The sequence below is a fragment of the Mucor velutinosus genome (assembly GCF_035048745.1).
Source record: "Mucor velutinosus strain NIH1002 chromosome Unknown tig00001563, whole genome shotgun sequence".
Classification (NCBI taxonomy): Eukaryota; Fungi; Mucoromycota; class Mucoromycetes; order Mucorales; family Mucoraceae; genus Mucor; species Mucor velutinosus.
The window spans coordinates 4,782,452-4,804,924 of record NW_027041904.1 but is presented as its reverse complement, the minus strand read 5'-3'; the positions used below and the strand labels follow the sequence as shown (position 1 = coordinate 4,804,924).

Genomic DNA, 22,473 nt, shown 5'->3' with positions numbered 1-22,473 from the left:
TACATGTAGAAAATACCTATAATGAGTGAACGAACGATATCGTTAAAGAAATGTATGCAGGTAGCCGAAAGTGCGCGATAGGCAATCTAGGGTCCCACATTGAAGTCTCACAATCCGGTCATTCTAATGAGCATAGAACAATGATCTATGCTCAGGGCAGTGATTTATGCAATCCGCAAATGTTTGGTAGAATGCAACAAGATTCTCTTGTGATGTTGATTTACGATTTGTCGCATCCTGTTTAGCAATAGGGCCATCTTGTCCTTAGTGTCCAAAAGGGGTTCCTCTAAAGCAGACATTGTATGTACAAAATGATTATATTAGGGATTGCGTATCGTTTCACCAGCATCATCCACCCTCGGGGCTACTTGATCCAAGCGCTTTTCACTGGAACACGAAAGAGAAATGATCACACTACTATGCAGTAATTTAGGTTTTATTGCTCTTGTCATAAGGCGCATGTTTTTAACACATGTAAAAAGGGTATCTAGAGAATATATTACAAAAAGGAAATGGATGTTTGAACCTTCTTTTGGGGATCCATGGATAGTAAAATGGGCTTTTCTTGTTGCTGCTCGTAGATTTCCTGAGACAGATAGAGATTCAAGTATTGGATATCCTTTATAATGATGTGTACAGTCAAATGTTCTCCCATCTGCGCCTGCTCCTCCAAACGACCAATGCAAGTGACCTCCAAGTAATTCAAAGAAACACGATAACAAGACTCGTTTGTGGTGGTATTGTCCAGTAATTGGGTCACTTTGAGGACAAAAAAGGCCTCCGCAAACGTAATCTGTTCTTTGAGCACATTGCCTGATTGTATTCTCACTGGGGTCACATCCAAATGCAACCGTGTCAGTTTACTCTGCGGTAGGTTGATGACAAATGCTTGACTTGCCTCGTGCCAGTAGCCGCTGAATAGCTGCATGGAGAGATACGACAACGCTGGAAACATGCTAGAGACCAGTGGTAGCATGGATATGTCCACCCAAGACGCAAGACCCGCGGCAAGCTCCAGAGAGATCACATGAGGATACTGTACTGTGTCTTCAGGCCACACAAACGAGTTGTTTTCAGAATAGCTTCGTGGCCACACGATGGACAATTGGCTGACGTGAGGTACCATCTTCAGAAACTGATAGACAAGACGAGGTATCGAGTCGAGAAATATGCACATGCCACCCAGATCCAACGTCAAACTCGTAGCTTGCTTGATAGACGTCGCCACCTTGAACGTATCCAGTATATCCCGTGCATTATTCCCTGTGTAAAAATGCGTAAAATACGACGTACGCTGCAGTTTCCCATACTGAAGCTTGCTCGACAGTAATTGCAAAGAGAATTTGGAGGAATTGGCAATAGCATTGTTGTAGTCGTAGCCAAATTGCGTGTTGTTGTTGTACAAGACCAGACGAGTGTGTAAATCAACCTTCTCGGTGCTGTTGGCTGTAGTGTGCCTCGACAGTATATGCACCAGATAGGCGTCGTCTTCTTTGTAATTGATGGTCAATGGCCTGAGAAAGTATTCATGTCGTGTACACAGATAGCTCAGGAAATCGCTGGTGAACACTGTCTTTTGGTTCTCTGTCCAGTCGCTGAGATTAGCGTACACAAATCCCACTGTCATCTTTTCCAATCCCACCAGATTTTGTATGATAAAGTGTACCGTATTGGTACAAAAACTGGTCATGGTCAACTTGAGCATTTTGATGCGTGCCAGCTTTTGCTTCTCCTCCGCTGATCTGTCCCTCATTAGCAGCCCTTGATCCTCGTCCTCCTTTTTGCTATGCAGATCCAGTGATTCCAAATGCTGTCCACAATGCTCTAGTATAGGCAAGCAATCCGAAAAGCTGTCAATGTTTCCCTGCTGTGGTATGATCTTGAGGTGCCTCAATTGAGGAAACATAGACACAAACTGACTTGCGCCACCCATTTCCTTTGTCACATAGTCATGATCATACAAGGCGAGTTCCGTCATGCGCTGTCGCAAATGGTACATGGTCTGCAGGTAGATTCTGATCTTCTCTGTTGACAGTAGAATCTGATTGACTCTAAACACACTGAGGGAGGTCCATTTCTGCAGTATGGCTGACATGATGTGAGGCTGCGTGAAGTTCTCCAAGTCGATGCAGTTGACAGATACTGTCAATTCTTGTACCTTGGGAAACCGGTCAATCAGCGTATGGATGGCTTCGCTTTGCAGCAGTAATCCAGCTCGACTCGGCATTGTATAGGCGTACCCAATGGTAAATTTCTTGACCGACTCACTGAATGTGTTGTCATCCGTAAAGCAGCGCAGAAACTCTTCCAAATCGTATCGACTCTTCAAGACAACATGGTCCAAAAAAGCTCTTCTAGCTGGTAAATACCATGATTTGCATACGCGCTGACATTCGTAGTTGTTTCTGGCGGAGAGATGAGAGAAGATAACTTGCCATATCTCGGGAGGTATATTAGAAACGGTGTTGCTTGGTTCTTTTGCCATGTAATGTGTAGAATTGCACAAAGAAAAGCACAATGCACAGTCGTCATGGTTATAGGTATGAGCCTATTATTCACAAGCCGCATAGACTAAAATTAATGCTCCTCTTCTTGCTTTCTTATTCAAAGATCCAGAAATAGGGAATTTGTGTTTAGTCATGTCAAATCGAGAGAAGCATTGGTAAATGGCATTCTTTTCATTAGGTAAAACGCTGTTTATTCAGTGGTAATAGGCACATGTTTACATCAATTAAACGTTGTGCAGTGATAGAGTGGTAAAAAGTATGTACATATAGATTGGCTAGCAATGGATTCAATCATCCCAACAAATCCTGTATTCTTGATTTCCAACAATGACCTTACTTGGAATGGAGTCTAGATGCATGGGCTTGAAGGGTCGTGCGCCGTCATCCTGTGATAATCGCTGCAACAGAATAGTCGCATTGATGGTATCGATAATGTCCTTTGAGTAAGTGTGTGTTGGCGGAGGTAGCATCAGATCAGAAGACGAATGTGAGCTGGACAATGCAGATGGAGAGCTGGGTGATGGCCATGTACTAGAGGTAGATGGTGACGAGGGGCTGTAGATGGGTGTAATGCGAGGTTCTGATGATCTTCTGTCGGGTTTGTTTGTGAGTATGGGAGGTAATAAATGTGTCTCTTTTTCCACTCTGGATGCTAATGGAAGGGGCACTACGCGAAATGTGGGCGAGGGCGTTGTATTTGGTGATTCCGAAAAGGCAGCATCGTTGCTTTGCTGCCCATGCTTTGTATCTGCAGCGCTTGTATTCAGTAATCTCGAGAGAGACATGCTGGATACAATCTTGTCATTCTTCTTGATGAGTTTATCCAGTGAATTTCGGCGCATAAAGTCTGACCGTTTGTAAGGATGATGATTCACATGGCGCATGGTTGTTTGTCGATTATTCATGCCTTTTTGATTGCATTTCGGATCCAACAAGAGACAGCCGTATTCAGGATGAGAGGGATCAAGTGCGTCATTAAGAAAGCGTGGTCCAAACATGGCCACAAGATCTCTACGGATCATCCAGGCGGTTCGTTTACAAAGCAAGTAGGCATATTCATACGGGATCCTATCCACTTTTACAATGAGCGATTGCCAATGATGATACAACTTTGAAATGTCTATACCATGTTCCTTGTATCTTGAGGAAGCCTCCTCGAATTTTCTTGACTTTGAGCTCGGGATTCGAGTCTACCATCTTGACAATATCGGCTTTAGAGTTACCTAATGACTTCCATATACCGGTAAAATGTACATAACCTGATTTAGAATGCAACCTTTTGATTCAGTCTCTCATTCAAGCAAGGATGTGTATTTTCCAGAACAAACCTGATTCTCTATCCCACATAATGGGCTGTCCATTGATGAGATACTCATACACTATGAGCTGTGTTAGTATAGAGTGTGCTACTTATATTTGTCTGTTTACGTTACCTGGAATGTAGCCTCTGGGATCCAACGAGGTAGAGTATTTGGCCTTCTTTACTTTGACAATACGCTGTGCTGTTGTGGATGAGGCAAATGGTCGGTATCTCGGGCAATCATTATCCATATTGTTTTCCATTATTATTTTGCTTGAGGATTGTTGAATCAAGTGTTTGAAAGAGAAAAAAGTGAAATTAATGTATGCATGCAAAAGTAAAACGCAAAAGAAATTGTTTTTAAAAGAGACTCCAGTTTATGAAGGAGTGAAAGGGGGCTATCATCATTGTTTTTTCTTGGGGGGGGGGGGGAGGGCAGAGAGGAGGGAAAATTGACATAATTTATGAGGTTGAGGCAAAACACCAAAGCGTCTCCTTTGCTTTACTGACGAAAATGCTCGCTCTAATGGACCGCCCAAGAAATGTTTAATTTATGCTATTTTAGAGAATGTGCGTAGAAAATACTTCGGGCACCATTCAATACAGAACACATCCACTGTCGATCAAATTCCACTGCTTTCAAACAAGCGTGTTCCTAGGTTTCACTCTGTCTGATACAAAAAGTGGCATTTTTGAATTTGACACAAATTCCAAAGACCCAGAATACCATTGCAGGGAGTGCTGCTCAAATAAATGTTGGTTTGTGTGCTGCCAATATTTACAGGCACAAGGCACAGTATTATTCCTTTTTGCATTCTTCCGAATATAATAAAACTAAAGAGTCCATCTGAATTTGCCAAATCAATACATTGTCTGTAGGCGTTTATCTGTAGCTAATAAGGTGCAATAATCCCAGTGTATATACCAGCCCAATTCCTCGGTATTTTACACGCTAGTTGTTTATGAAATATTTTGATCTTTACGAGATCGACTCGATGTATAACTTTAATCTATATCGGCAGTGAGTAAACGCATTCCAGGAATTTACCCTAAAAGAGAGAGAGCGAGACATTCGGTAGTGACAAAAAGGATCGACAAGATACCAAACCATTGGTGCATGGAGAATTTCAATTCACAAATACTAGTCGTACTGCAGGTTTCAATTTAGGTACTCTTCGGCAAGGAGATGAATTTGTGAAGGTTCATCATACTAAACGTAGTTAGCTGCAAGAGAATCCTTATTTCGAGATGAATTCCTTCATGCGATTGCAACACTGATAATAGGTAGAGTATGTAAACAAAGACTGAAGAGGAATTTTCTGTCAATATGTTGGTACACACATCATATGCAATCATCCTTGGTGTGTATCCAGAATAATCTCCACATTCTTGGACAAAACTGAATGTATAACTTTAACCATAAGATAGGCTTATAGTTAGCATTTTCAGTGTGTCGTGCAGCAATGATAGCTCTACTCAAAGACGATATGGCTGGATGAAGGCATTTTGCTGTGTTTATTCGAACTAAGCTCCTAGTTTCTTTTTGTTCATGAATAGTCATTGCTAATGTAGTATTAATGTAGAACGCATTTCAGAGAGAGAGAGAGAGAGAGAGAGAGAGAGATCGTTAGTCAGAACCCAAATTATCATTACAAGGCGAAAATTCTACATATCGCTTGATGCTCAATTCATATACTGTATACTTGTAGCTACATTTGGAATAATGCAATCAATAAGCTTGCTGAAATATGAATATCGAGATCGTCTCGGTTGAAACGAAATGCTCATAACAGACACTATTACATGCCATCTCAGCATTGACAATTATGTGGATTGAAGTAGTGTACGACTCAAAGAGTATTACCATACAGTGCATCTCATTACTAGCTACGATATTACATATCTAGTACATGCGCTTTCAAATAGAGCATGTTGCCGTAATAATGAGCGAAAGATGGAATACCTTGGTTTAAAAAATAACATCCAAGATTGTCCTAGCTGTTTAGTCTAAACAAGTGCTGACTTGAGGGTTATTGAACATTGGAAGCACAACTTTCAGCGACAACTGTACGCTGTAACTACACAAATATCAAGTAATTTTATGATTTGGAGGAGAAAGTATTATAATTAATAGGGCAGGAGAGTAGAAGACGTGATATGAATACATAGAGAGAGAGGGTGGTAGTGCGATATTACATGGTTTATCTTATCAATTCGCTGAAGAAACAGCTTGCTCAGTGGCTACTCCTTCTTCCGCTTCTGATGATTCACGCAAAGATGCTAAAAGAAGATAGCATTCCTCCAAGACATCTACACATAACGCTTGACCTACAAAATATACACATGATCAATCCACATGTCAAAAAAAAAAACGCTGCTGTATGCTCCTGTACCTTCTGGAATATGACCCCTATCATCGTAAAATTTACCATCCTTACGCAAATTCTCAATGCTGGTAAGTTTCATTTGATAACTACAGGAAAATGGCATTAGCGCTTGCAGTTGACCAACAAACAGATCATCTTACGGGTAAAGTTCCTCAGCCGAACAGGGAGCACCAGTCTTCTTCACAGCCAGCAAACATTGACGCACAGTGGTCAGTTGGTTGTATACAGGGGTTAATGCTTCTGAAACAGGAATACTTTCGCTCAAGAGGACAAAGATCATTCGATAGCACTTGTTGAGCAAGAATTCAAGGATGGTTTGGCCCTCAGGAGCAGTTTTGCCATCCTCGTCCAAGAATTTACCTAGCAAAGCGGGATCTCCTGCCTCTTCCTCATTATCGTCGCTGTATTTCATCTTGACAATATCATGAAGCTGATGTTGGTAGGTGAATAGGTCGGTTTGGCGTAATGTCCATTTATGTGTTAACTCCAAACGCTCCAATTGATTCTTGATCTCGAGTAAACGCTCGCGAATGCTTTGAAGATTAGGTGAGAAATCTTCGCTACAGGCAATGATGAGATCGTGAGACCAGAAAAAGAGCTGCTCCAAAAGATTGACTAGCACAGCTTGACCTGCAGGTATGCTCACTCCATCCTGTCCCATAAATTTACCATTCACTCGCATGTTATCAATGGCACGGATCTTTTCTTGCAATGGCTTGATATCACTAGGTAGATAGTCACTGCGACAGCACACAGAGGCGAGATGGCGTCTGATACGCAGCATTCTGTCTCTAATTGGGATACTATACAACATCTGTCAAACTCTGGATCCAATATCTTGTACCAGCACTTACAGTTCAGGTGCCACTTCGTGAATTGTAGCGATCAGACTATCGTATATGTGGCCTATGTTTTCGTCCCGTTAACCAGATATCCCATCCTATCCCAGCATGACATGAACTTACTGCACTGCATGTATTTGTACTTTAAGACTTGCATGACAGAATCAGGCAAGGCATGGCTTTTGTTGTCCACATATAAAATTTTGTTGATTTCATCCAGTTTTGTCTTGTATGGTTTTAGGTATTCCTCTTCATAGACACCAAATTCTTCCAGACGATCGAAAATATGCTAAATACACGGCCAGTTTAAGACGACATCCGAACAATGCATTCCTCAATTGAACAAACCTTGATAGCTACAACTTGAGAATACACAGCAGGGCCTGAAAATGGAGCGAAATCAGTATGGCAGCAGGCAGAAGTTTATAGAGCAACTCACTTTCTCTCTTTTTTCCCAAGGATAAAAAGCACAAACTAAGCATTTGCAGCACTTCATCCAATACATCGTCAGTTCGATTCAGTTCACGTTCCTTATCCAAGAGTCTACCACCACGCATGTCACTCAAGATCTTCATTTCTGCTTCAGCTTCGAGGCGTAGAGGCATAATGTCTTCCATTTTAAGATAGCTGGAACGGTTGCGTTTGACAGCCGAGAGCCTTGCACGGATACCTATCAATCTCTCAAGTGAGGGTAACTCTGGAAAATGTGTTGTTTAGCGTTGATCATTCTACTGACATGTTACATGCATTGATAGATGTTTACCTTCAGCTGGCACTTTACGGGGCATTTCTCGAGTAAAAAAATAATATTGTAGTAGTATCGAATAAGCGAAAGAGTAATGCTATTTAGTAATATTTTATGGCTTTAGTATATTTCGAAGCAGCAACGTTGATGATATATTTTCCGTGTCCTACCGATGGCATGCAAAAGACTTTTTCCTCTCGGCGGTGTGACATTGTCTCACTTGCTTCCATGTTTTTAGGTATTCTCAGGCCAATCAAGTTATGATGATCATGGTAAATAGTTGATGCTGGGTAATCTTGAGACATTTGATGAGCAGGTACCAGTTACGTAATTGATACACGACCAAGAGGTTGATGATTTCATGAGGAATTACCTTATTCTTTCAGATATAATCAACTTGGACGCTTATTCTCGTAAACAAGTATCAGATCTCCTAGAAGTTCATTGGTGATTGGCTATAACAATGATGCACAGTTACATATAAGAATGCTGTTGCTCATATCTGCCAGAACATATCATCCTCTAGTGTGTTTTCAACAAAAAAAAAATGGCCTTTTCCCGGGCTAGAACTTCAAGGAAACATGAAAGAATCCATAAACAAGACTCTTCATGTTGAAATTTCCACTGGTACAATGAACAATAGTGATGAGCACTCATTCAAGCACCGCGATAACGAAAGCACCTTTCACTGCAACATTTCAAGGAGTAGAGCGCAAGGAAATGCATGTAAAACACTGCTAGATCTGTAAGTTTAATAATTTAAACACATGCCATGATGCAAGTAGTTTTATATAATGATTTGCGCTAAGGAAACACGCTTGGTTCTAAGGTTTACTGATATTAATTAAGACGGTATCCTTTCAAATCAAGTCCATCTTCGAGTTATATCACTGTACAAAAAACCGTTTCGATGCATATCTTAATTGCCTTTCGAACAATACAGAGAAATCAAACAATTTGTATTCAAAATATTGAAGTTACATGGATTGAGAAACGATTGAATTAGCAAGGCTTTTGGTTTTCCCGGGATTCTTGTGTAATAATCACTAATTAGCAAAGTGATATTGATCTGGGAACGACATCAAACATTGCACGTATGTGTAAATTTGAAAAAATCCGAGGAGTTGCTTCTCAAAACTAATGAGGTGCATTGTTCGATCAAACATAAATTTATAAATCATTACATGTGTATATTTTCGATGAATTATTATTATACGAGAGGGTTATAAGCAGAGAAATATTTCTCATTTATATATTGAATACATAATGTGTGGGGTGGTTTTGGATTTTAAGGAATTAAACAAGGACGAGAAGACCGAAAAGGGCAGCGATGAAAAGGGGGCCATTAAGAACAATCGAGTTACCAGCACTGGCAGCCTTAACAGATGAGGCACCAGGGGTAGTAGAGGCACCAGCACCAGAGGCACCAGAGGCGGAGCTGCCGCTGGAGGAGGAGGTACCAACAGCTTCAGCAAAAGTAGGGAAGGTAACAGAGGTTTCAACATAGGGTGTAGTGATGTTCATGCAGGTGGCGACATCCATAACATGGGAGTAAGCCTTCTTGATAGCGGGATAGTGCTTCATGAAGAAATCCATAGTTTGGTTGTTAATTTCATGAGACAAGACAATGTTACCAGAGTTCTTGAAAGTACCATTGGTACCCATGGCAATGAAATCTTGGTAGAGCTTATCGACAGTTTCATTAGTAACACCAGCTTGAACATTAGCAGCCCAATCGAAAGTATCCAAGTTCCAGATGATGGCGGTCAAGTTCAATTGAGTAGCGATCCAACGGACACGATCATCCAAATCACCAAGAGCCTAGATGTTTAAATGTTAGACACATGAATCATGGACAAAACGCAGTAAAAATAAAAACTTACGGGACGCCAGTGCTTGGGAGTGATACCAGTAACATGCTTGATAGCCTTTTGAGTATAGTAAAGCTCGGCAAGGACTTCTTGGTTGGTCAAAGTGGTCATCATCTTGTGAGACCAGGTATGGCCAGCAATGTGATGACCGTCCTTAACACCACGGAGGGCACCGTAGGGCCAGTTAACAACATTGGAACCAATGTAGAACATGGTAGCCTTTTGCTTTTCCTTCTCCAAGAAATCGTAGAAGGCATTGTGAGAACAGTTAGGGCCATCATCAAAGGTCAAACCCCAAACATCGGGCTCAGGACAAGCGTAGAGATCAGCATTGATACCTTCAACCTTGGGAGTCTTACAGGTAGAGCTAGACCACCAACAAGCAGGATCATTGGTAGCGTCATATCCAGTCATATCAAGACCACCAGCAGCGGTAAGTTTTCTAGGAGGGAAATTGGGAACCTTAGTCCAGTCAATGGAGTTATACAAAGCAGTAAATTCAGCAGATGTGTTCATGCCATTCGAGGTGGCAGTGTCCCAAACAGTAGGCCATTCAGAGGGGTTGATTGAGTAAGGGGAGTTGTAGTAAACACATTGTTGAGCGGGGTCTTGAGAAGTAACTTGAGGGATGTCGGGAAGAGTGATTTGAGTGGGATCAGTGGAACTGGTGTAATTAGTGGTAACTGCGTTCACAGAAGCTACAGTGGCAGCGGCAGCTGAAATAAGGGCGACTTTCCAAACCATTTTTATTTTTCGAGATGTAGATGTAAATGAAGGTGAATTAGAAAAGAATGAAGATTGGAAAAATTGAAAAAACAGAAAGTTAAGGAAAGGGAAGAAAGAAAGATCAAGGATTCAATGTTGTATAAATACTCCCAAAAAATCCAGGAAACGAAATGGAATCAATAGAAAACGTTGCGGATAAAGAAATATTATTTATTTTTATCAAATGTCTAATTACATGGAGTTTCAATGATAAAAACAGATGCGAGAAACGGATAAAAACACTGTTTTAAAAGCAAAAAAAGAGGTTCTACGTTACACTTTTGGTTTGATCTGGACCTGACAATATTACAAAAGTAACATTATTATCCAAATTTAGGGTGTAAGAGCAATTATTTCATCCAAGGTGCATCTCCCTAAAAATACAGTAATGTTGGGTACAAGCATCGCCGATTCGAATATCCTGTAAATGTTAAAAATAGGGCAAAATTCACAATGTTTCATGTCAATGTCAAATCATAAGAAGGCGCTGGCCATTCATGTGCAAAATGCTGTATTTTTCGAAAGAAAGAATGTACGAAACAAGGTCAAGTAAGAAAAACGAATTCAGGTCAGTTGCCATGGAAACCAAATGAAGCAAATGTTACCTATGGTTACATCTTGGGTCAAGACAGCATGCTCATTACCGAGAATTCAACAGACGTAGATCCCTATTTGTCATCTGTTTAGCATTGTAAATTGGCATTGAAACACGCACTGTTCAATGATCTCATCAAAGTTCATACAGTATGGTTTCAATGTGGCATTACTATTTGCCACCATCCATGATACAGCTTTACTGCAGTAGTGGCTCCTAGTCCCTGCAGTGCTTGATAAACTGCGGATAAGTTGATCTTTTTGTACAATATAAACATGTGCGAGGTAAGCAAGATTTTGTATAACATATGTGATAGCTGATCGTCCAGGAAGAGACTATTTATAAAGTCTCGGTTCTACGTGGTAATTGAGCTGAGTGAGAATCGTATAATACAACAATAATGCAAGTGTAACCTCTATTTGACGCTAAAACAGTGCACAACATGGCCCTTGTGTATCCCTTTACAACACATTGTATCGACCACTAAGAGGTGATACCAAGAAGTTTGAATATGATGATTGAGCCGTGGAGTGAGACAAAAGGTATAGCTCTGAAGAGAAAAAAAAAGTTCGCATGAAAAACGTACATTTTGTTTTTTGAAATATGATTTCGATAACTTTGTACATCATATGAATATAGAGCTCTCCTAAGAGACAAGACAGAATTGCAGAAATGCAGAAATTACTACTGTTTGTGTTTATTACTGTAATCATCTATAAGCAGAGCCTAATAATAGCTTCTTTCTAATCACACATTAATTAATTTGTCTCGTCCATTTCTTTTATATTACGCATACGAATTTGATGATCAGAGGTGATGAGAGGACTCGCGTCGCAGAAGGGGCATTGCTTCTGATCTTTTCTGACACAAGCATTGCAATTAACACACCATTCGCTATTCAAAAACGCCAACGGGTCCGGCTGGGGTGTCCAGCCAGTTCGAAACATCCAGTGATTACTGCCAGTTGCACTTGACACAGATTCTATGATTTGTGTGTCAATTGCCGAACTCTGATCCGAATCAAACGTTTCATTCACGTACCTGACATATTTTTGTGGTATTCAGACGGCACGATCCACGGCTGCTCTGGGCCATCTACTATGGTGATTGAGTCTCTTGCAGACTGACATCCACAACAGCAATACTGTTCCTTCTCCTGGACGGATATGTCTACTGCAGCTAATGAAGCGTTCTTGTTGCTTCTACAGGTGTTCTTTTTGCGTTGGTTGGCATGGTGATAACACGGTATTAAGATTGATTTTAGAATGTGGTTAAGCTTTTTAGTGAGTGATTTTTTGCTCTTTCTTGTGGATAAATATGTTGTCTGACTAGTAGAGTTGGACATGGTAGGTTTGTTGCATTGGTTGTAATGTTCGTTATGCTGACAGCAAATATCTGGTTGATTTTGTGTGTCAATGTTCTATGTCACAGAGCATATTACATGTACTACTTCCGCATGCTCACCTTCTTCTTGCTGATAATTCATGGTATCTTTTGAGAATGAGTGAGAGAGGGAAAAAAAAAAGAATGATATCAATGACAACTTTATATGTTTAAGCTTTTTCCATCTACATAATCGAGAAGGAGGTCCCCAGTTGAACCACGTTTCTAGCTTCTTCTTCCTGTCAATAAAAAGAGTATATTTCCAATGGACAAACAAATAAATAATGCAATTCAATGATAAGAAGAAACAAATCAAGGGGTGTTCTCGAAAATAGGTAGGTGATGTCTGTTTTACTCCTTGAAACTGTTTATTTTTCGGTAATACTTTAGTATATGGACATGCTGTAATGCTTTGCTCATTTTCTTTCTATTCCGTTTTCTATAAAACTCAGGGTATCAATGGGGTCTAGTTTTTGCTTAAAGATGGAGCGTACCACAAAGAGTGATACAAGACGATGCTTATTATCGATTTACCATACACGGCAAATCATCTAATATATAGGATTGTTGGTCGTACATGCAACCTTTCTCAACCTCCTCCTTTAGTTCTTAATGTGATGTGGTTTTCAGATGGAAGATTGTTGATTTCAATGGTGCTGTTCGCTATACATAGCGGCTAATTGTTTGTAACAAAATGATTCAAGGGCATTGATTCTGAGGCTTCAGTTGGCACGCTGCTTTTGCGAAATTTGACGGATATCTTTGAATTTGTAGCCGATCTCATGCGATGAGCTTTACACCATTATATCTGGTATCATCTATCAAACATTAGTCAGTCTCATTTAAAAGCATCTCGCTGAAGGGACGTTTACTTATACAATATGAAGTAATGTTGTTCCAGATTGAAGCATATACGAGTAATTTACCCTCGCAAGCACCGTTGCTAGAATGATTCAAAACGAGAGCTACCATTTTGTAGATCTTTTAATAAAGCATAAAAGTTCTGGATTGATTCTTTGAAACTGCACCATGTGGATCCATTCAGTTAGAAATCCATTGGATTTGGCATTCTTGTACAAGAGAAACCCTTTCCTGTGCTATTCCCTCATTAAGCTTCCTTTTGTGATCAAGAGTTTTAGAATTGTCTATTTGAAAGTTACGCAAGCCTATGCCGTTTAATAATAATAAATTTGAGGCACTGTATTCAAAGGGAAAATAAGGTTACCAATATTTCAGTAATAGGCTATGCTGTATGGCGTTATCAAGTATAAAGTAATTTAAAAAAGCTAGAGAAAATAGACAGAGTAAACATAACTCTTTTAATTAGTAATCCTCTTCCTATTATGAGCTCTCGAAAGCAATGATTACCTTCATAATTCTATTTGCAAGCCAAAATTCGTTTAATCTCCGGTGGACAATTTTTTCTGATTTGTTAATTTTCAGAGTTTTTAGATTTGATCCGACCTATTTTACCAGATTCGACTATATATAATGTGATGATCATCGCATACTTCTTAATGCATTTCAGGAGTGCTTTTCAAGGCGCATCCGATGGTGCCAAATAATTTTAATGTTTTGAATAAAAATACTGAGCAATTTTCAAAATTATGAAATGAGGTTTTTGACCAAAATGTCGAAATTTTACATATCAAAGTCCCACTAAGATGACTTAAGGGGCTACGTTGGATCGATAGAAACATTTTGATTCAAGATATACCATAGTAAAAGTCTTCGTTATCAAGGTGAAAAATGCGATCGTTTGATTTTCAACGAAAGCCATGAGGGGTACCTCATGCTTTTTGATCGATTTTCGGTCATGTTTTTTTGATTCCCAAAAAGTTGAGCAAAGGTATCAGAAAGTAACTGCCAGATGAGAGCAACTGTTTGGTGCTATTCTGACAATCTAAAACGGCTTTGAACGCGAGAAAATATAGCTCAAGTGCACTCAAATTTTGCTGTATTAGGCACACTCTTGACTAAAAAGGGATAGTATATGTATGATACTTGCCCGTATATGAAGTGGCTACGTGTATATGGATGTAGAGCAATTGTTTGGGGCTATTCTGGCGATCCAAAACCGCCTATAACACGAGAAAACGCGGTTCAAATGCATCCAAATTATGCTATGATTTGCGTATTTCTGAGTAGTTGGAGGCAATGCAACTATACTGGCTGTCCTTATATGAGCTGTTCCCAATAATACGGACATAGATTTTCATAGAAAAGCCAGATCCACATTATGGAAGGCGATTGCAGAATAGTTGAATGTTCAAAATTCTACATCAGTAGAATGCACAATGATACTCTTACAGTATTTCAAAGAGATGGTTAAAGGCGATCAGCAGCCCAAAGCGTAAATGCACTTGTATCTTAAATGGTTATTTACAAATGGTTTTATTATAAAATATGCAACGGTTACTACTTTCTCCCCATAAACTTCTTGAACAATGTGTGATGTTCCTTGGGAGGAGCACCACCATTACCGCGACCACGACCAGCAGAAAACTGGCCGCCCGAGTTACGATTGTATTCCAAATAAGCCATATTATCGCCACCAGCCAATGTTCGCGTGGTTGTCACTTGTCTCTTAACCAAACCTGATGTACGGTTTTTAGCAGCGACCTTGCGATCTGTAATCTTGCCCACATCATCCACATTGATCAGCTCTTCATCTCTCAAATCAGTCTAAAAGAAACGCAAAAGTAAGTAAGTAAGTCTGTAAATGTAGACATGGGCTGTTGACACTTACATCGTTTGTGAGTAACACGGCCTTCAAAAGATCCATCTGTTCTTGATGTGTTCTAAACACAATGTTGGGATCACTGTCCATGCCCTCCAAATTGGTGATGACTTTGAATGCGTAACCTTGATCGATCAAAAACTGTTGGCGCTTGGTAGAGTAATACATTTCTTGTGTATCGCGAGACACAAGTGAGTAAAAGAAAGCATTGAAACCCTCATCGTTACGTCTCTTGGCTCTCAGAATACGGCCCAAACGCTGAGCTTCTTGACGTCTGGAACCGTAATGAGAGGAGATCTGAATCAAACAGGTGGCTTCTGGCAAATCGATACTGGTATCGCCAACCTTGGACAAGAAAATGGTGCTGACAGCAGGATTGTATTGGAAATTCTGCAAAATACGCATACGTTCTTGCTGACCCGTGCCACCATAAATGTAAGGCTTGCCCAGTTTTTTGGCATATTCCTACGCACAATCCGATAAATTAAACAGCTCAACCTCCTCCTGCTTGACCAACTTACAATAAGAGCATACACATTGTCAGAAAAGACAATAATCTTATCACCACGTCTTTCATGATATCCAATGAGATATTGGCAAGCCTGGAACTTTTTGGGATTCATGACATACAACAAAGTGCGTTTGCGAGAATTCTCGTAGAGGTACTCTTTGTAAAACTCGGGCGTCATGGGGCACCATACTTCAGCACACTGTACATTGGCAATATGACCACGGCTCGCCAGATCCATCCAGTTGGCTTCATACAGCTTAGGACCGATCAAAAAGTTAAGATCATCAATCTTTTCATCTTCACGCACCAAAGTGGCTGTCAGACCCAGCTTGGCATGCGCAGCAATGGTGGTGACTACAGTACGAAACATGTTTGCTGGCACAACATGCACTTCATCCAGTAACAAGAAACCCCATTCACGAGATTCTAGGAACTCCATCATCTTTTGTGCATCGTACGAACGCTTACGCTTGTTGGCAACCATTGAGTAGGTTGAAATGACGATACCTGATGCACCAGAGAACTTTTCCTTGCAATCCGATGTAAACACGGCAACCTGGTTCTCCTTGATGCTACTCCACTGTAAGAACTGCTGCTTCCATTGCATGACTGACACACTACAAGGTAAGATGGATCAATAAACTAGTACGCTTAGATTTTGAGAGCGTACTTACGATGAGGTACACAGTACCAAGCAACTCTTTTTGATAGTACAAGCAGCAGTAATACCAACAAGCGTTTTACCAGCACCACAAGGAAGCACAATGATGCCAGAACGAGCACGACTAATCAGCAGTATGAGTGTCCACTCCAACACAAATATCTTGGATATACATTACCCGTTACCAAACATCTTGGAAAGACTCTTTTCTTGATAAGGACGAATGGTGGTTGTAGGCTTGAGATCGATCTCAAGGTTGGCATTGACGGTATCATTACGAAAATCATACTCTTCCAACATGGGATAGTCAATGTCGTTACATCTCTTTTTGATATTCTACAAAACACAAATTCAGGGTTCAACATCAACCCCTTTCCAAACGTACCATGCAATTACCTCAACATGCTCTGCTGCAATCTCGAATGAGTGCACCTGTTCACCACCAAAATCATCCTCCTCATCTTCCTTATCAATGCCAACAACTGCGCCAAAATACTTTTCTTCCTCCTTCTTACGCTCGGTTTCTTCGGCTGTCAGCTCCTTGATCTTTTCAACACTACCATCATCGGTCGGTTTTGTAGGGTTTTTGATGCCAGGAATTGTCAGATCCTTGCCTGTAGGCTTTGTATTGACGAGGAGCACAGCAGATCCAGCAGGCGCACTGATAATTTGATCATTTTCATCGCGTACAATACGTCCAGTGCTGATAATGGGGTCTTTAAGGAGCATTTGCAATGTCTCGGGATGAGATGATTCGACATAGTAACGATTGTGCTTCAACACCAACTTGACTTTGCCGTAAGACAATGTACACTGACGAATAAACTGCGTAATAGAGTCAGGCACAGGCACTTTGCAGAGACGATTCAAGACCTCAATAATATCTTCTGTTTCCAAGCCTACAGAGACTGCAGCGTATAGGGAATAGGGTGTTAATTTGTACTCATGAATATGCGCAGGACTAGAAAGAGTATGAGCAACTGACATTCATCAAGCATTATCACTCTGCAGACATCTTACCGACTGACAGGTTCACTGATAGCAACCAAAAAATCCTGTGCCTGCTCTGCAATAGGCGAGAACCCCTCCAAGATGATATGGCCGTCTTCAGGACTGATCCACAATGGTCTCGAAGCATGATCTTGTTTCAAAGGAAGGTTGGTATAATCTTCACGGCCAAAGATGTGAGAAATGAAATCAGATTTGTTGGACTCAATGATTGTTTCGTTGCCTGATTTCAAGGAGTTGATCTCAAGATTTGCATTCTTTGGCACTAAAACAGACCAAGCATCATGTTACCGTCTGCCAACATACAACAACTTTTCAAGAGAGTTTACCATAAAGTTTTGATTGCAAAGTATCATCTAATTGCACATCATCATCATCTTCGTCATCACTGATCTCTATAGTTTCATACAACAGTTATAGCAGATGTGGTAGTAGCTGACATTGAGTTCAACATGTACCATCAATTCTTCTTTTACTCATGGTCGGTTCAAGTGAAAAAGCACAAAGAGAAAAGATGATTAGAATGGAATATCTAAACCGCAGTTAGTAGAAATAGCATAGGAATCGAGTCACGAGTAAGAGGATTCAAGCATTGGGCATTGCTTTGCGCTTCACTCATTCCATCTACTCAATGGAACAATTCAGCGTTCACATAGGATGTGCGGTTCTCTTTTGGCCAAGATTTACAATACTCAAGATATATGATACTCAAGTCAAGTTTATGGAAGCAATTTTTCATTATATGATGAGTATCATATTGTGACATTTATAAGTGGTTGTCGTCAGAGAATCTTTGAGGCAGCTATATAGCATGGATGTTGCAGGGATCAGAGCTTCCTCTGAGATATGTAATCAGAAGCGTCTCTATCCCGGCGACATCACGTTGATCTTCATACAGTATGTGTATCCTCAAAGTGCGTCGGCCATCAGGGTTGGATCTAAATGTTTTATACTGACCGAAATAACTGAGCAATGCTGATTGCTGGGCATTAGGACCATGTTGTCCTGCGTATGGATCCACACTTGTCTTTCGACTGTAAGACTCTACAGCGGTCAATAAGAGAACTTGGGTGCCTTCAAATAATATAGCGCTTATGGACATCTGAGATGCCACATATTTTGTGTAATGATTCACATGTACATACGTTTCAATCCGCATAATTGAAACATCAATACAATGTATATATATAGACTTCACTTTGGCAGATAGCGAACTTTAGTGAAAATATCAGTCATTACTCCTCTCACCACATTTATCCTAATAAATACTCCATTTAATTCTATTACTACTTGTTCCAACTTAAATTGTATATCATAAAATAGTATATTTATTATATTTACACACTTTCGAAGCCTCAAAAGGAAACAAGTTAATCTCACAAGTATTTCGGTGGACTGGCGTTGTTAGATGCAAGACTTCCAAAGAAAACAACATGTCTAAAGATATTACTATGCAGTTCGCCATCTACTTTTCATTGGCTTCAAAGAATCTATTAATGCCTTCATAATTAAGAGGGCATTGAGTTTGCCAGTCTGTCCCATCAGCGAAAATGTTGAGATTTTGCATATGAAGGTCTGGCAAATAAAGTTTTAGGAGTTGCTTTGGACCGAGAGAAGCATTTTGAGTTAATATATGCCATAGTAAAAGCCTTCATTTTGAAAGTCAAAAACGCGATCATGTAATTTTCGATGAAAATCATGAGGCATCCCTCATGGTTTTGCTGCGGTTTTTGGTCGAATTTTGGCGATCCCAAAAAAGCTGAGCAGAGGTGTCAGAAAGTAACCGCTAGGTGAGAGCAACTGTTTGGTGCTACTTTGGCAGTCTAAAACGGCTTCTAACGCGAGAAAACACAGCTCAAATGCACCAAATTTTTGCTGTATTAGGCAGACTCTTGACTAGAAAGGGGGCAATGCCAGTATGCTGCTTGCCGATATATGAAGTATTTACATGTATTCGGATGTGCAATATCGCATAAGAGTCAGACCCATAGATAACATGAAGAGTTCTGTATGTGTAAGTAAAGAATTAAGATGATAGTAGCGGTATTTTGGTAAAATGAGCAACAGCAATCGGTAGCGCAGATTGGCTCTCACCATAACGAAGCGAAGATAGAGAGTCATTTGAAGCATAAACACACTCGTATTATATAGTAAGAATTGTCCAAAGTTTAAGGGCCTACAAATAGTAACACCAAAGTTCAATCCAGGTACATGTGTCTTCACATCACTACAAGGTCATTGTACTCTTAACACCTTGCTTGTGGGTGTACTCTAGTTCGTATTAGCCAATTCTGCTCATTTTTGATATTTAACACTTGGTTTTTATGGTAGTTGAAATGAAGGAGAATTTCCCGTTAAAACTCCCTGACAGTGATGTCGTTTCCGAGCAGATATTGGTAATGGTTGGGAGCCTTGAATGCCACATGTTACAGTTTCAGTATCTCAGTATTGAATAGCGTCTTTTGCTGTTCTTCTGTAGGGATGCCGAGGGATCCAACAGCGGCTCGCATGGCAAGTTCTAGTGTTATCATCATGGAATCCTTGGATTTGCTCAAGGTACTCTCAATATCACTGCTGGCATGTACCTTGGACAGCTTAGTGGAGATAAAGGGACAGGCTTTTTCTTTATAGTTTTGAGGACGGAACCGCAAGTAGCACAGGGAAAGCCGTCAAATGCTCATACTGCAGCGATGGATACTATACAAACCAAGGAAGTAACCTTCAGGACAGAGTCGAGCATTGGTGTTTTCACCACTTGCCTTGGTCAAACACCACCGTGAGCTCAGCTGCATGGTGACTATACGCGCATCTTCTTAATACTGCCTGATCCAAAGTAGATCAGACGCAATCTCCTTTGCCACAAACTAGAACATCAGCTTCAATAGCTTTTTGAGACGCAATGATGCTGCCTGTGCAAAAAGACGAGCAAGAGATGACCGCCTTCAACTGCATCAACCCTCTTTTCATGTGTGCAAGTATTTGAGTGGCAAACCCATATGCGTAACAAAACTAATTGCTACCAGCAAGTCTTACGATGGCCTTTGTATTGAGGTAAAGCACTTAAATCCGGAGCTTGTATGGTCACAACTTTCCGATTTTTTCCTTGTCCTGAAAGTACACACACACACAAAAAAAACTCTTTCACTAACACACACCAAAAGATGACTGAAGGTCTGGCAGAGAACAAAGAAACAACTCACATTGAACCTGTCAATGAACCTGTGCCTGAAAAGAAGGTGATTGCAACCCAGGAAGAAGCAGCCGTGCTGGCATCAGCATCAGCAATAGCAACCACGGCTACTACGGTAAGCACAGAGCCCATGACGACGACTACTATGGCGACTGCTGCGGATACGGTAAACATGCCAACACAAGCAGCAGCAGTAGATTCAGATACCATCATGTCATCTCTGCCTGATGAACACACATCTACTGCAGCATCAGCAACAACAGACGACAAGATGGACGCTATCAATGACAAACAAGCAGCTCAAGTACAGAAATTCCTTGCTGCTCCAGTCAATTGCAAACTCTTTGTGGAAAAGATTACCATATCCAAAGGCGTAGAAGAATCTGAATTCAGAAGAGCAGAAATCCTGTCTTCGCGTGATACACCAGCCCATGGACTGGAGTACTATGTGCATTACACTGAATTCAACAAACGTTTGGATGAGTGGGTCTCCATCAAGCGTCTCGATTTCTCCAGACCTATTGAATTTCCAGCACCCAAAAAGAACCCCAAGGATGGAGCAGCAGCAGCAGCAGCAGCAGCAGCAACACCAACCAAAAAAGGCAGAGCTGGTACTCCCTCTGGAGGTGGTAGAAAGAAGAAGGATCAGCAAGACGAACACCGTGTCGACAAGGTGGTGTTGGGCAATGAAGACGAGCACGATCAAACCGTAGAGATGGAAGTAGCTGATCACCACGACGAACACGACGAAGAAGACGAAGAGCACAATACATTCTCTAAAGACCATGAAATCGAAAAGCTACGAACATCTGGATCCATGACACAGAGTGTACAAGAGATTGCTCGTGTCAAAAACCTCAACAAGATTCAAATGGGACAGCATGAAGTAGAGGCGTGGTATTTCTCGCCTTACCCTATTGAATACGCGTACTGCGACATGCTGTACATTTGCGAGTTCTGTCTCTCCTTTTATGTGTCGCATAAGCAACTGAGCAGACACAGAGCACGCTGTCAACTACACCACCCACCTGGTAACGAAATCTATCGCCATGATGAAATCTCCTTTTTCGAAATTGACGGACGAAAGCAAAAGACTTGGTGCAGAAACCTCTGTCTATTGTCCAAGCTGTTTCTGGACCACAAAACGCTTTACTACGATGTGGATCCATTCTTATTTTACTGCATGACAGAGCGAGACGAGAAGGGATATCACTTAATTGGGTACTTTTCCAAAGAAAAGGAGTCTTCGGAAAGTTACAATGTGGCCTGTATCCTGACATTACCACAGTACCAACGCCTCGGATACGGTAGACTACTGATCGCCTTTTCGTACGAACTCTCCAAAGCGGAAGGACGCACTGGGTCTCCCGAGAAGCCGCTGTCTGATCTGGGCCTGCTATCGTACCGTGCCTTTTGGACAGAGACCATTGTCGAGTTTTTACTAAATTCAACCGAGGAAATTACAATTGAAGAAATTTCACATCGAACCTCCATTACAACACAAGACATCCTACACACATTACAGAACATTGGCGCTTTAAAATACTACCGTGGTCAGCATATTATTTGTTTGGGCGATAAGGTCATTGAGCAATGGGAACGAAATGACGAAAAAAAGAGACGCAGAAAACGAGTGATTGTGCCAGGCAAATTGGACTGGAAGCCCATTCATTTTACACCAGCTCAATTGAGATTTCTTTAAGCAAATACCCTTTTTGTTATATGAATAAACATATGATCCGTTTTTCTATGACAAGTGTTTGTTGCAACCTTTGTGATTTTCCTCCTGTCACCAGAGCCTGTCAAATGTGCGCACATAGGAAACGGAACTTTTTTTTCTTGATGTTTAAATATACATGATGCTATTGAAACAGATAGGAAGCATTTTTTTCCATAAACATCTATTGAAGAGAACATGCACAATGAAAGCTTAAACTTGCCAATGATCCAAACAGAGGGCAAGAAAAG

General features: G+C 40.7%; 8 protein-coding genes across 8 annotated transcripts; 1 reads left to right on the top strand and 7 right to left on the bottom strand.

Annotated features, from left to right (window-relative positions):
* Positions 1-499: 499 nt before the first annotated feature.
* ATC70_010207 (uncharacterized protein) lies at positions 500-2,485 on the bottom strand (the record flags this gene model as incomplete). Its single annotated transcript, XM_064829427.1, has 1 exon — positions 500-2,485. The coding sequence occupies one exon, from the start codon at positions 2,483-2,485 to the stop codon at positions 500-502; it is 1,986 nt and encodes a 661-aa protein (XP_064686629.1).
* Positions 2,486-2,794: 309 nt separating this feature from the next.
* Positions 2,795-4,070, bottom strand: TIM54 (mitochondrial import inner membrane translocase subunit tim54; the record flags this gene model as incomplete). Its single annotated transcript, XM_064829426.1, has 4 exons — positions 2,795-3,575; positions 3,634-3,766; positions 3,836-3,886; positions 3,941-4,070. 4 exons carry the CDS (start codon positions 4,068-4,070, stop codon positions 2,795-2,797), a joined length of 1,095 nt encoding a protein of 364 aa, XP_064686628.1.
* A 1,946-nt stretch (positions 4,071-6,016) lies between these two features.
* Positions 6,017-7,824, bottom strand: ATC70_010205 (uncharacterized protein; the record flags this gene model as incomplete). The annotated part of the gene is made up of 8 exons (XM_064829425.1): positions 6,017-6,135; positions 6,201-6,280; positions 6,335-6,997; positions 7,049-7,100; positions 7,160-7,325; positions 7,385-7,419; positions 7,476-7,733; positions 7,800-7,824. The coding sequence occupies 8 exons, from the start codon at positions 7,822-7,824 to the stop codon at positions 6,017-6,019; spliced, it is 1,398 nt and encodes a 465-aa protein (XP_064686627.1).
* Positions 7,825-9,077: 1,253 nt separating this feature from the next.
* On the bottom strand, positions 9,078-10,396 carry ATC70_010204 (uncharacterized protein; the record flags this gene model as incomplete). The annotated part of the gene is made up of 2 exons (XM_064829424.1): positions 9,078-9,602; positions 9,665-10,396. The coding sequence occupies 2 exons, from the start codon at positions 10,394-10,396 to the stop codon at positions 9,078-9,080; spliced, it is 1,257 nt and encodes a 418-aa protein (XP_064686626.1).
* Positions 10,397-11,770: 1,374 nt separating this feature from the next.
* On the bottom strand, positions 11,771-12,498 carry RCK2_2 (Protein kinase; the record flags this gene model as incomplete). The annotated part of the gene is made up of 3 exons (XM_064829423.1): positions 11,771-11,994; positions 12,054-12,407; positions 12,477-12,498. The coding sequence occupies 3 exons, from the start codon at positions 12,496-12,498 to the stop codon at positions 11,771-11,773; spliced, it is 600 nt and encodes a 199-aa protein (XP_064686625.1).
* A 2,315-nt stretch (positions 12,499-14,813) lies between these two features.
* Positions 14,814-17,795, bottom strand: ATC70_010202 (uncharacterized protein; the record flags this gene model as incomplete). Its single annotated transcript, XM_064829422.1, has 9 exons — positions 14,814-15,080; positions 15,145-15,600; positions 15,657-16,263; positions 16,321-16,431; positions 16,486-16,643; positions 16,704-17,268; positions 17,328-17,580; positions 17,645-17,710; positions 17,774-17,795. The coding sequence occupies 9 exons, from the start codon at positions 17,793-17,795 to the stop codon at positions 14,814-14,816; spliced, it is 2,505 nt and encodes an 834-aa protein (XP_064686624.1).
* A 1,946-nt stretch (positions 17,796-19,741) lies between these two features.
* On the bottom strand, positions 19,742-20,107 carry ATC70_010201 (uncharacterized protein; the record flags this gene model as incomplete). The annotated part of the gene is made up of 2 exons (XM_064829421.1): positions 19,742-19,938; positions 20,023-20,107. 2 exons carry the CDS (start codon positions 20,105-20,107, stop codon positions 19,742-19,744), a joined length of 282 nt encoding a protein of 93 aa, XP_064686623.1.
* Positions 20,108-20,476: 369 nt separating this feature from the next.
* Positions 20,477-22,207, top strand: HIS5 (histidinol-phosphate transaminase; the record flags this gene model as incomplete). Its single annotated transcript, XM_064829420.1, has 1 exon — positions 20,477-22,207. The coding sequence occupies one exon, from the start codon at positions 20,477-20,479 to the stop codon at positions 22,205-22,207; it is 1,731 nt and encodes a 576-aa protein (XP_064686622.1).
* Positions 22,208-22,473: the final 266 nt, after the last annotated feature.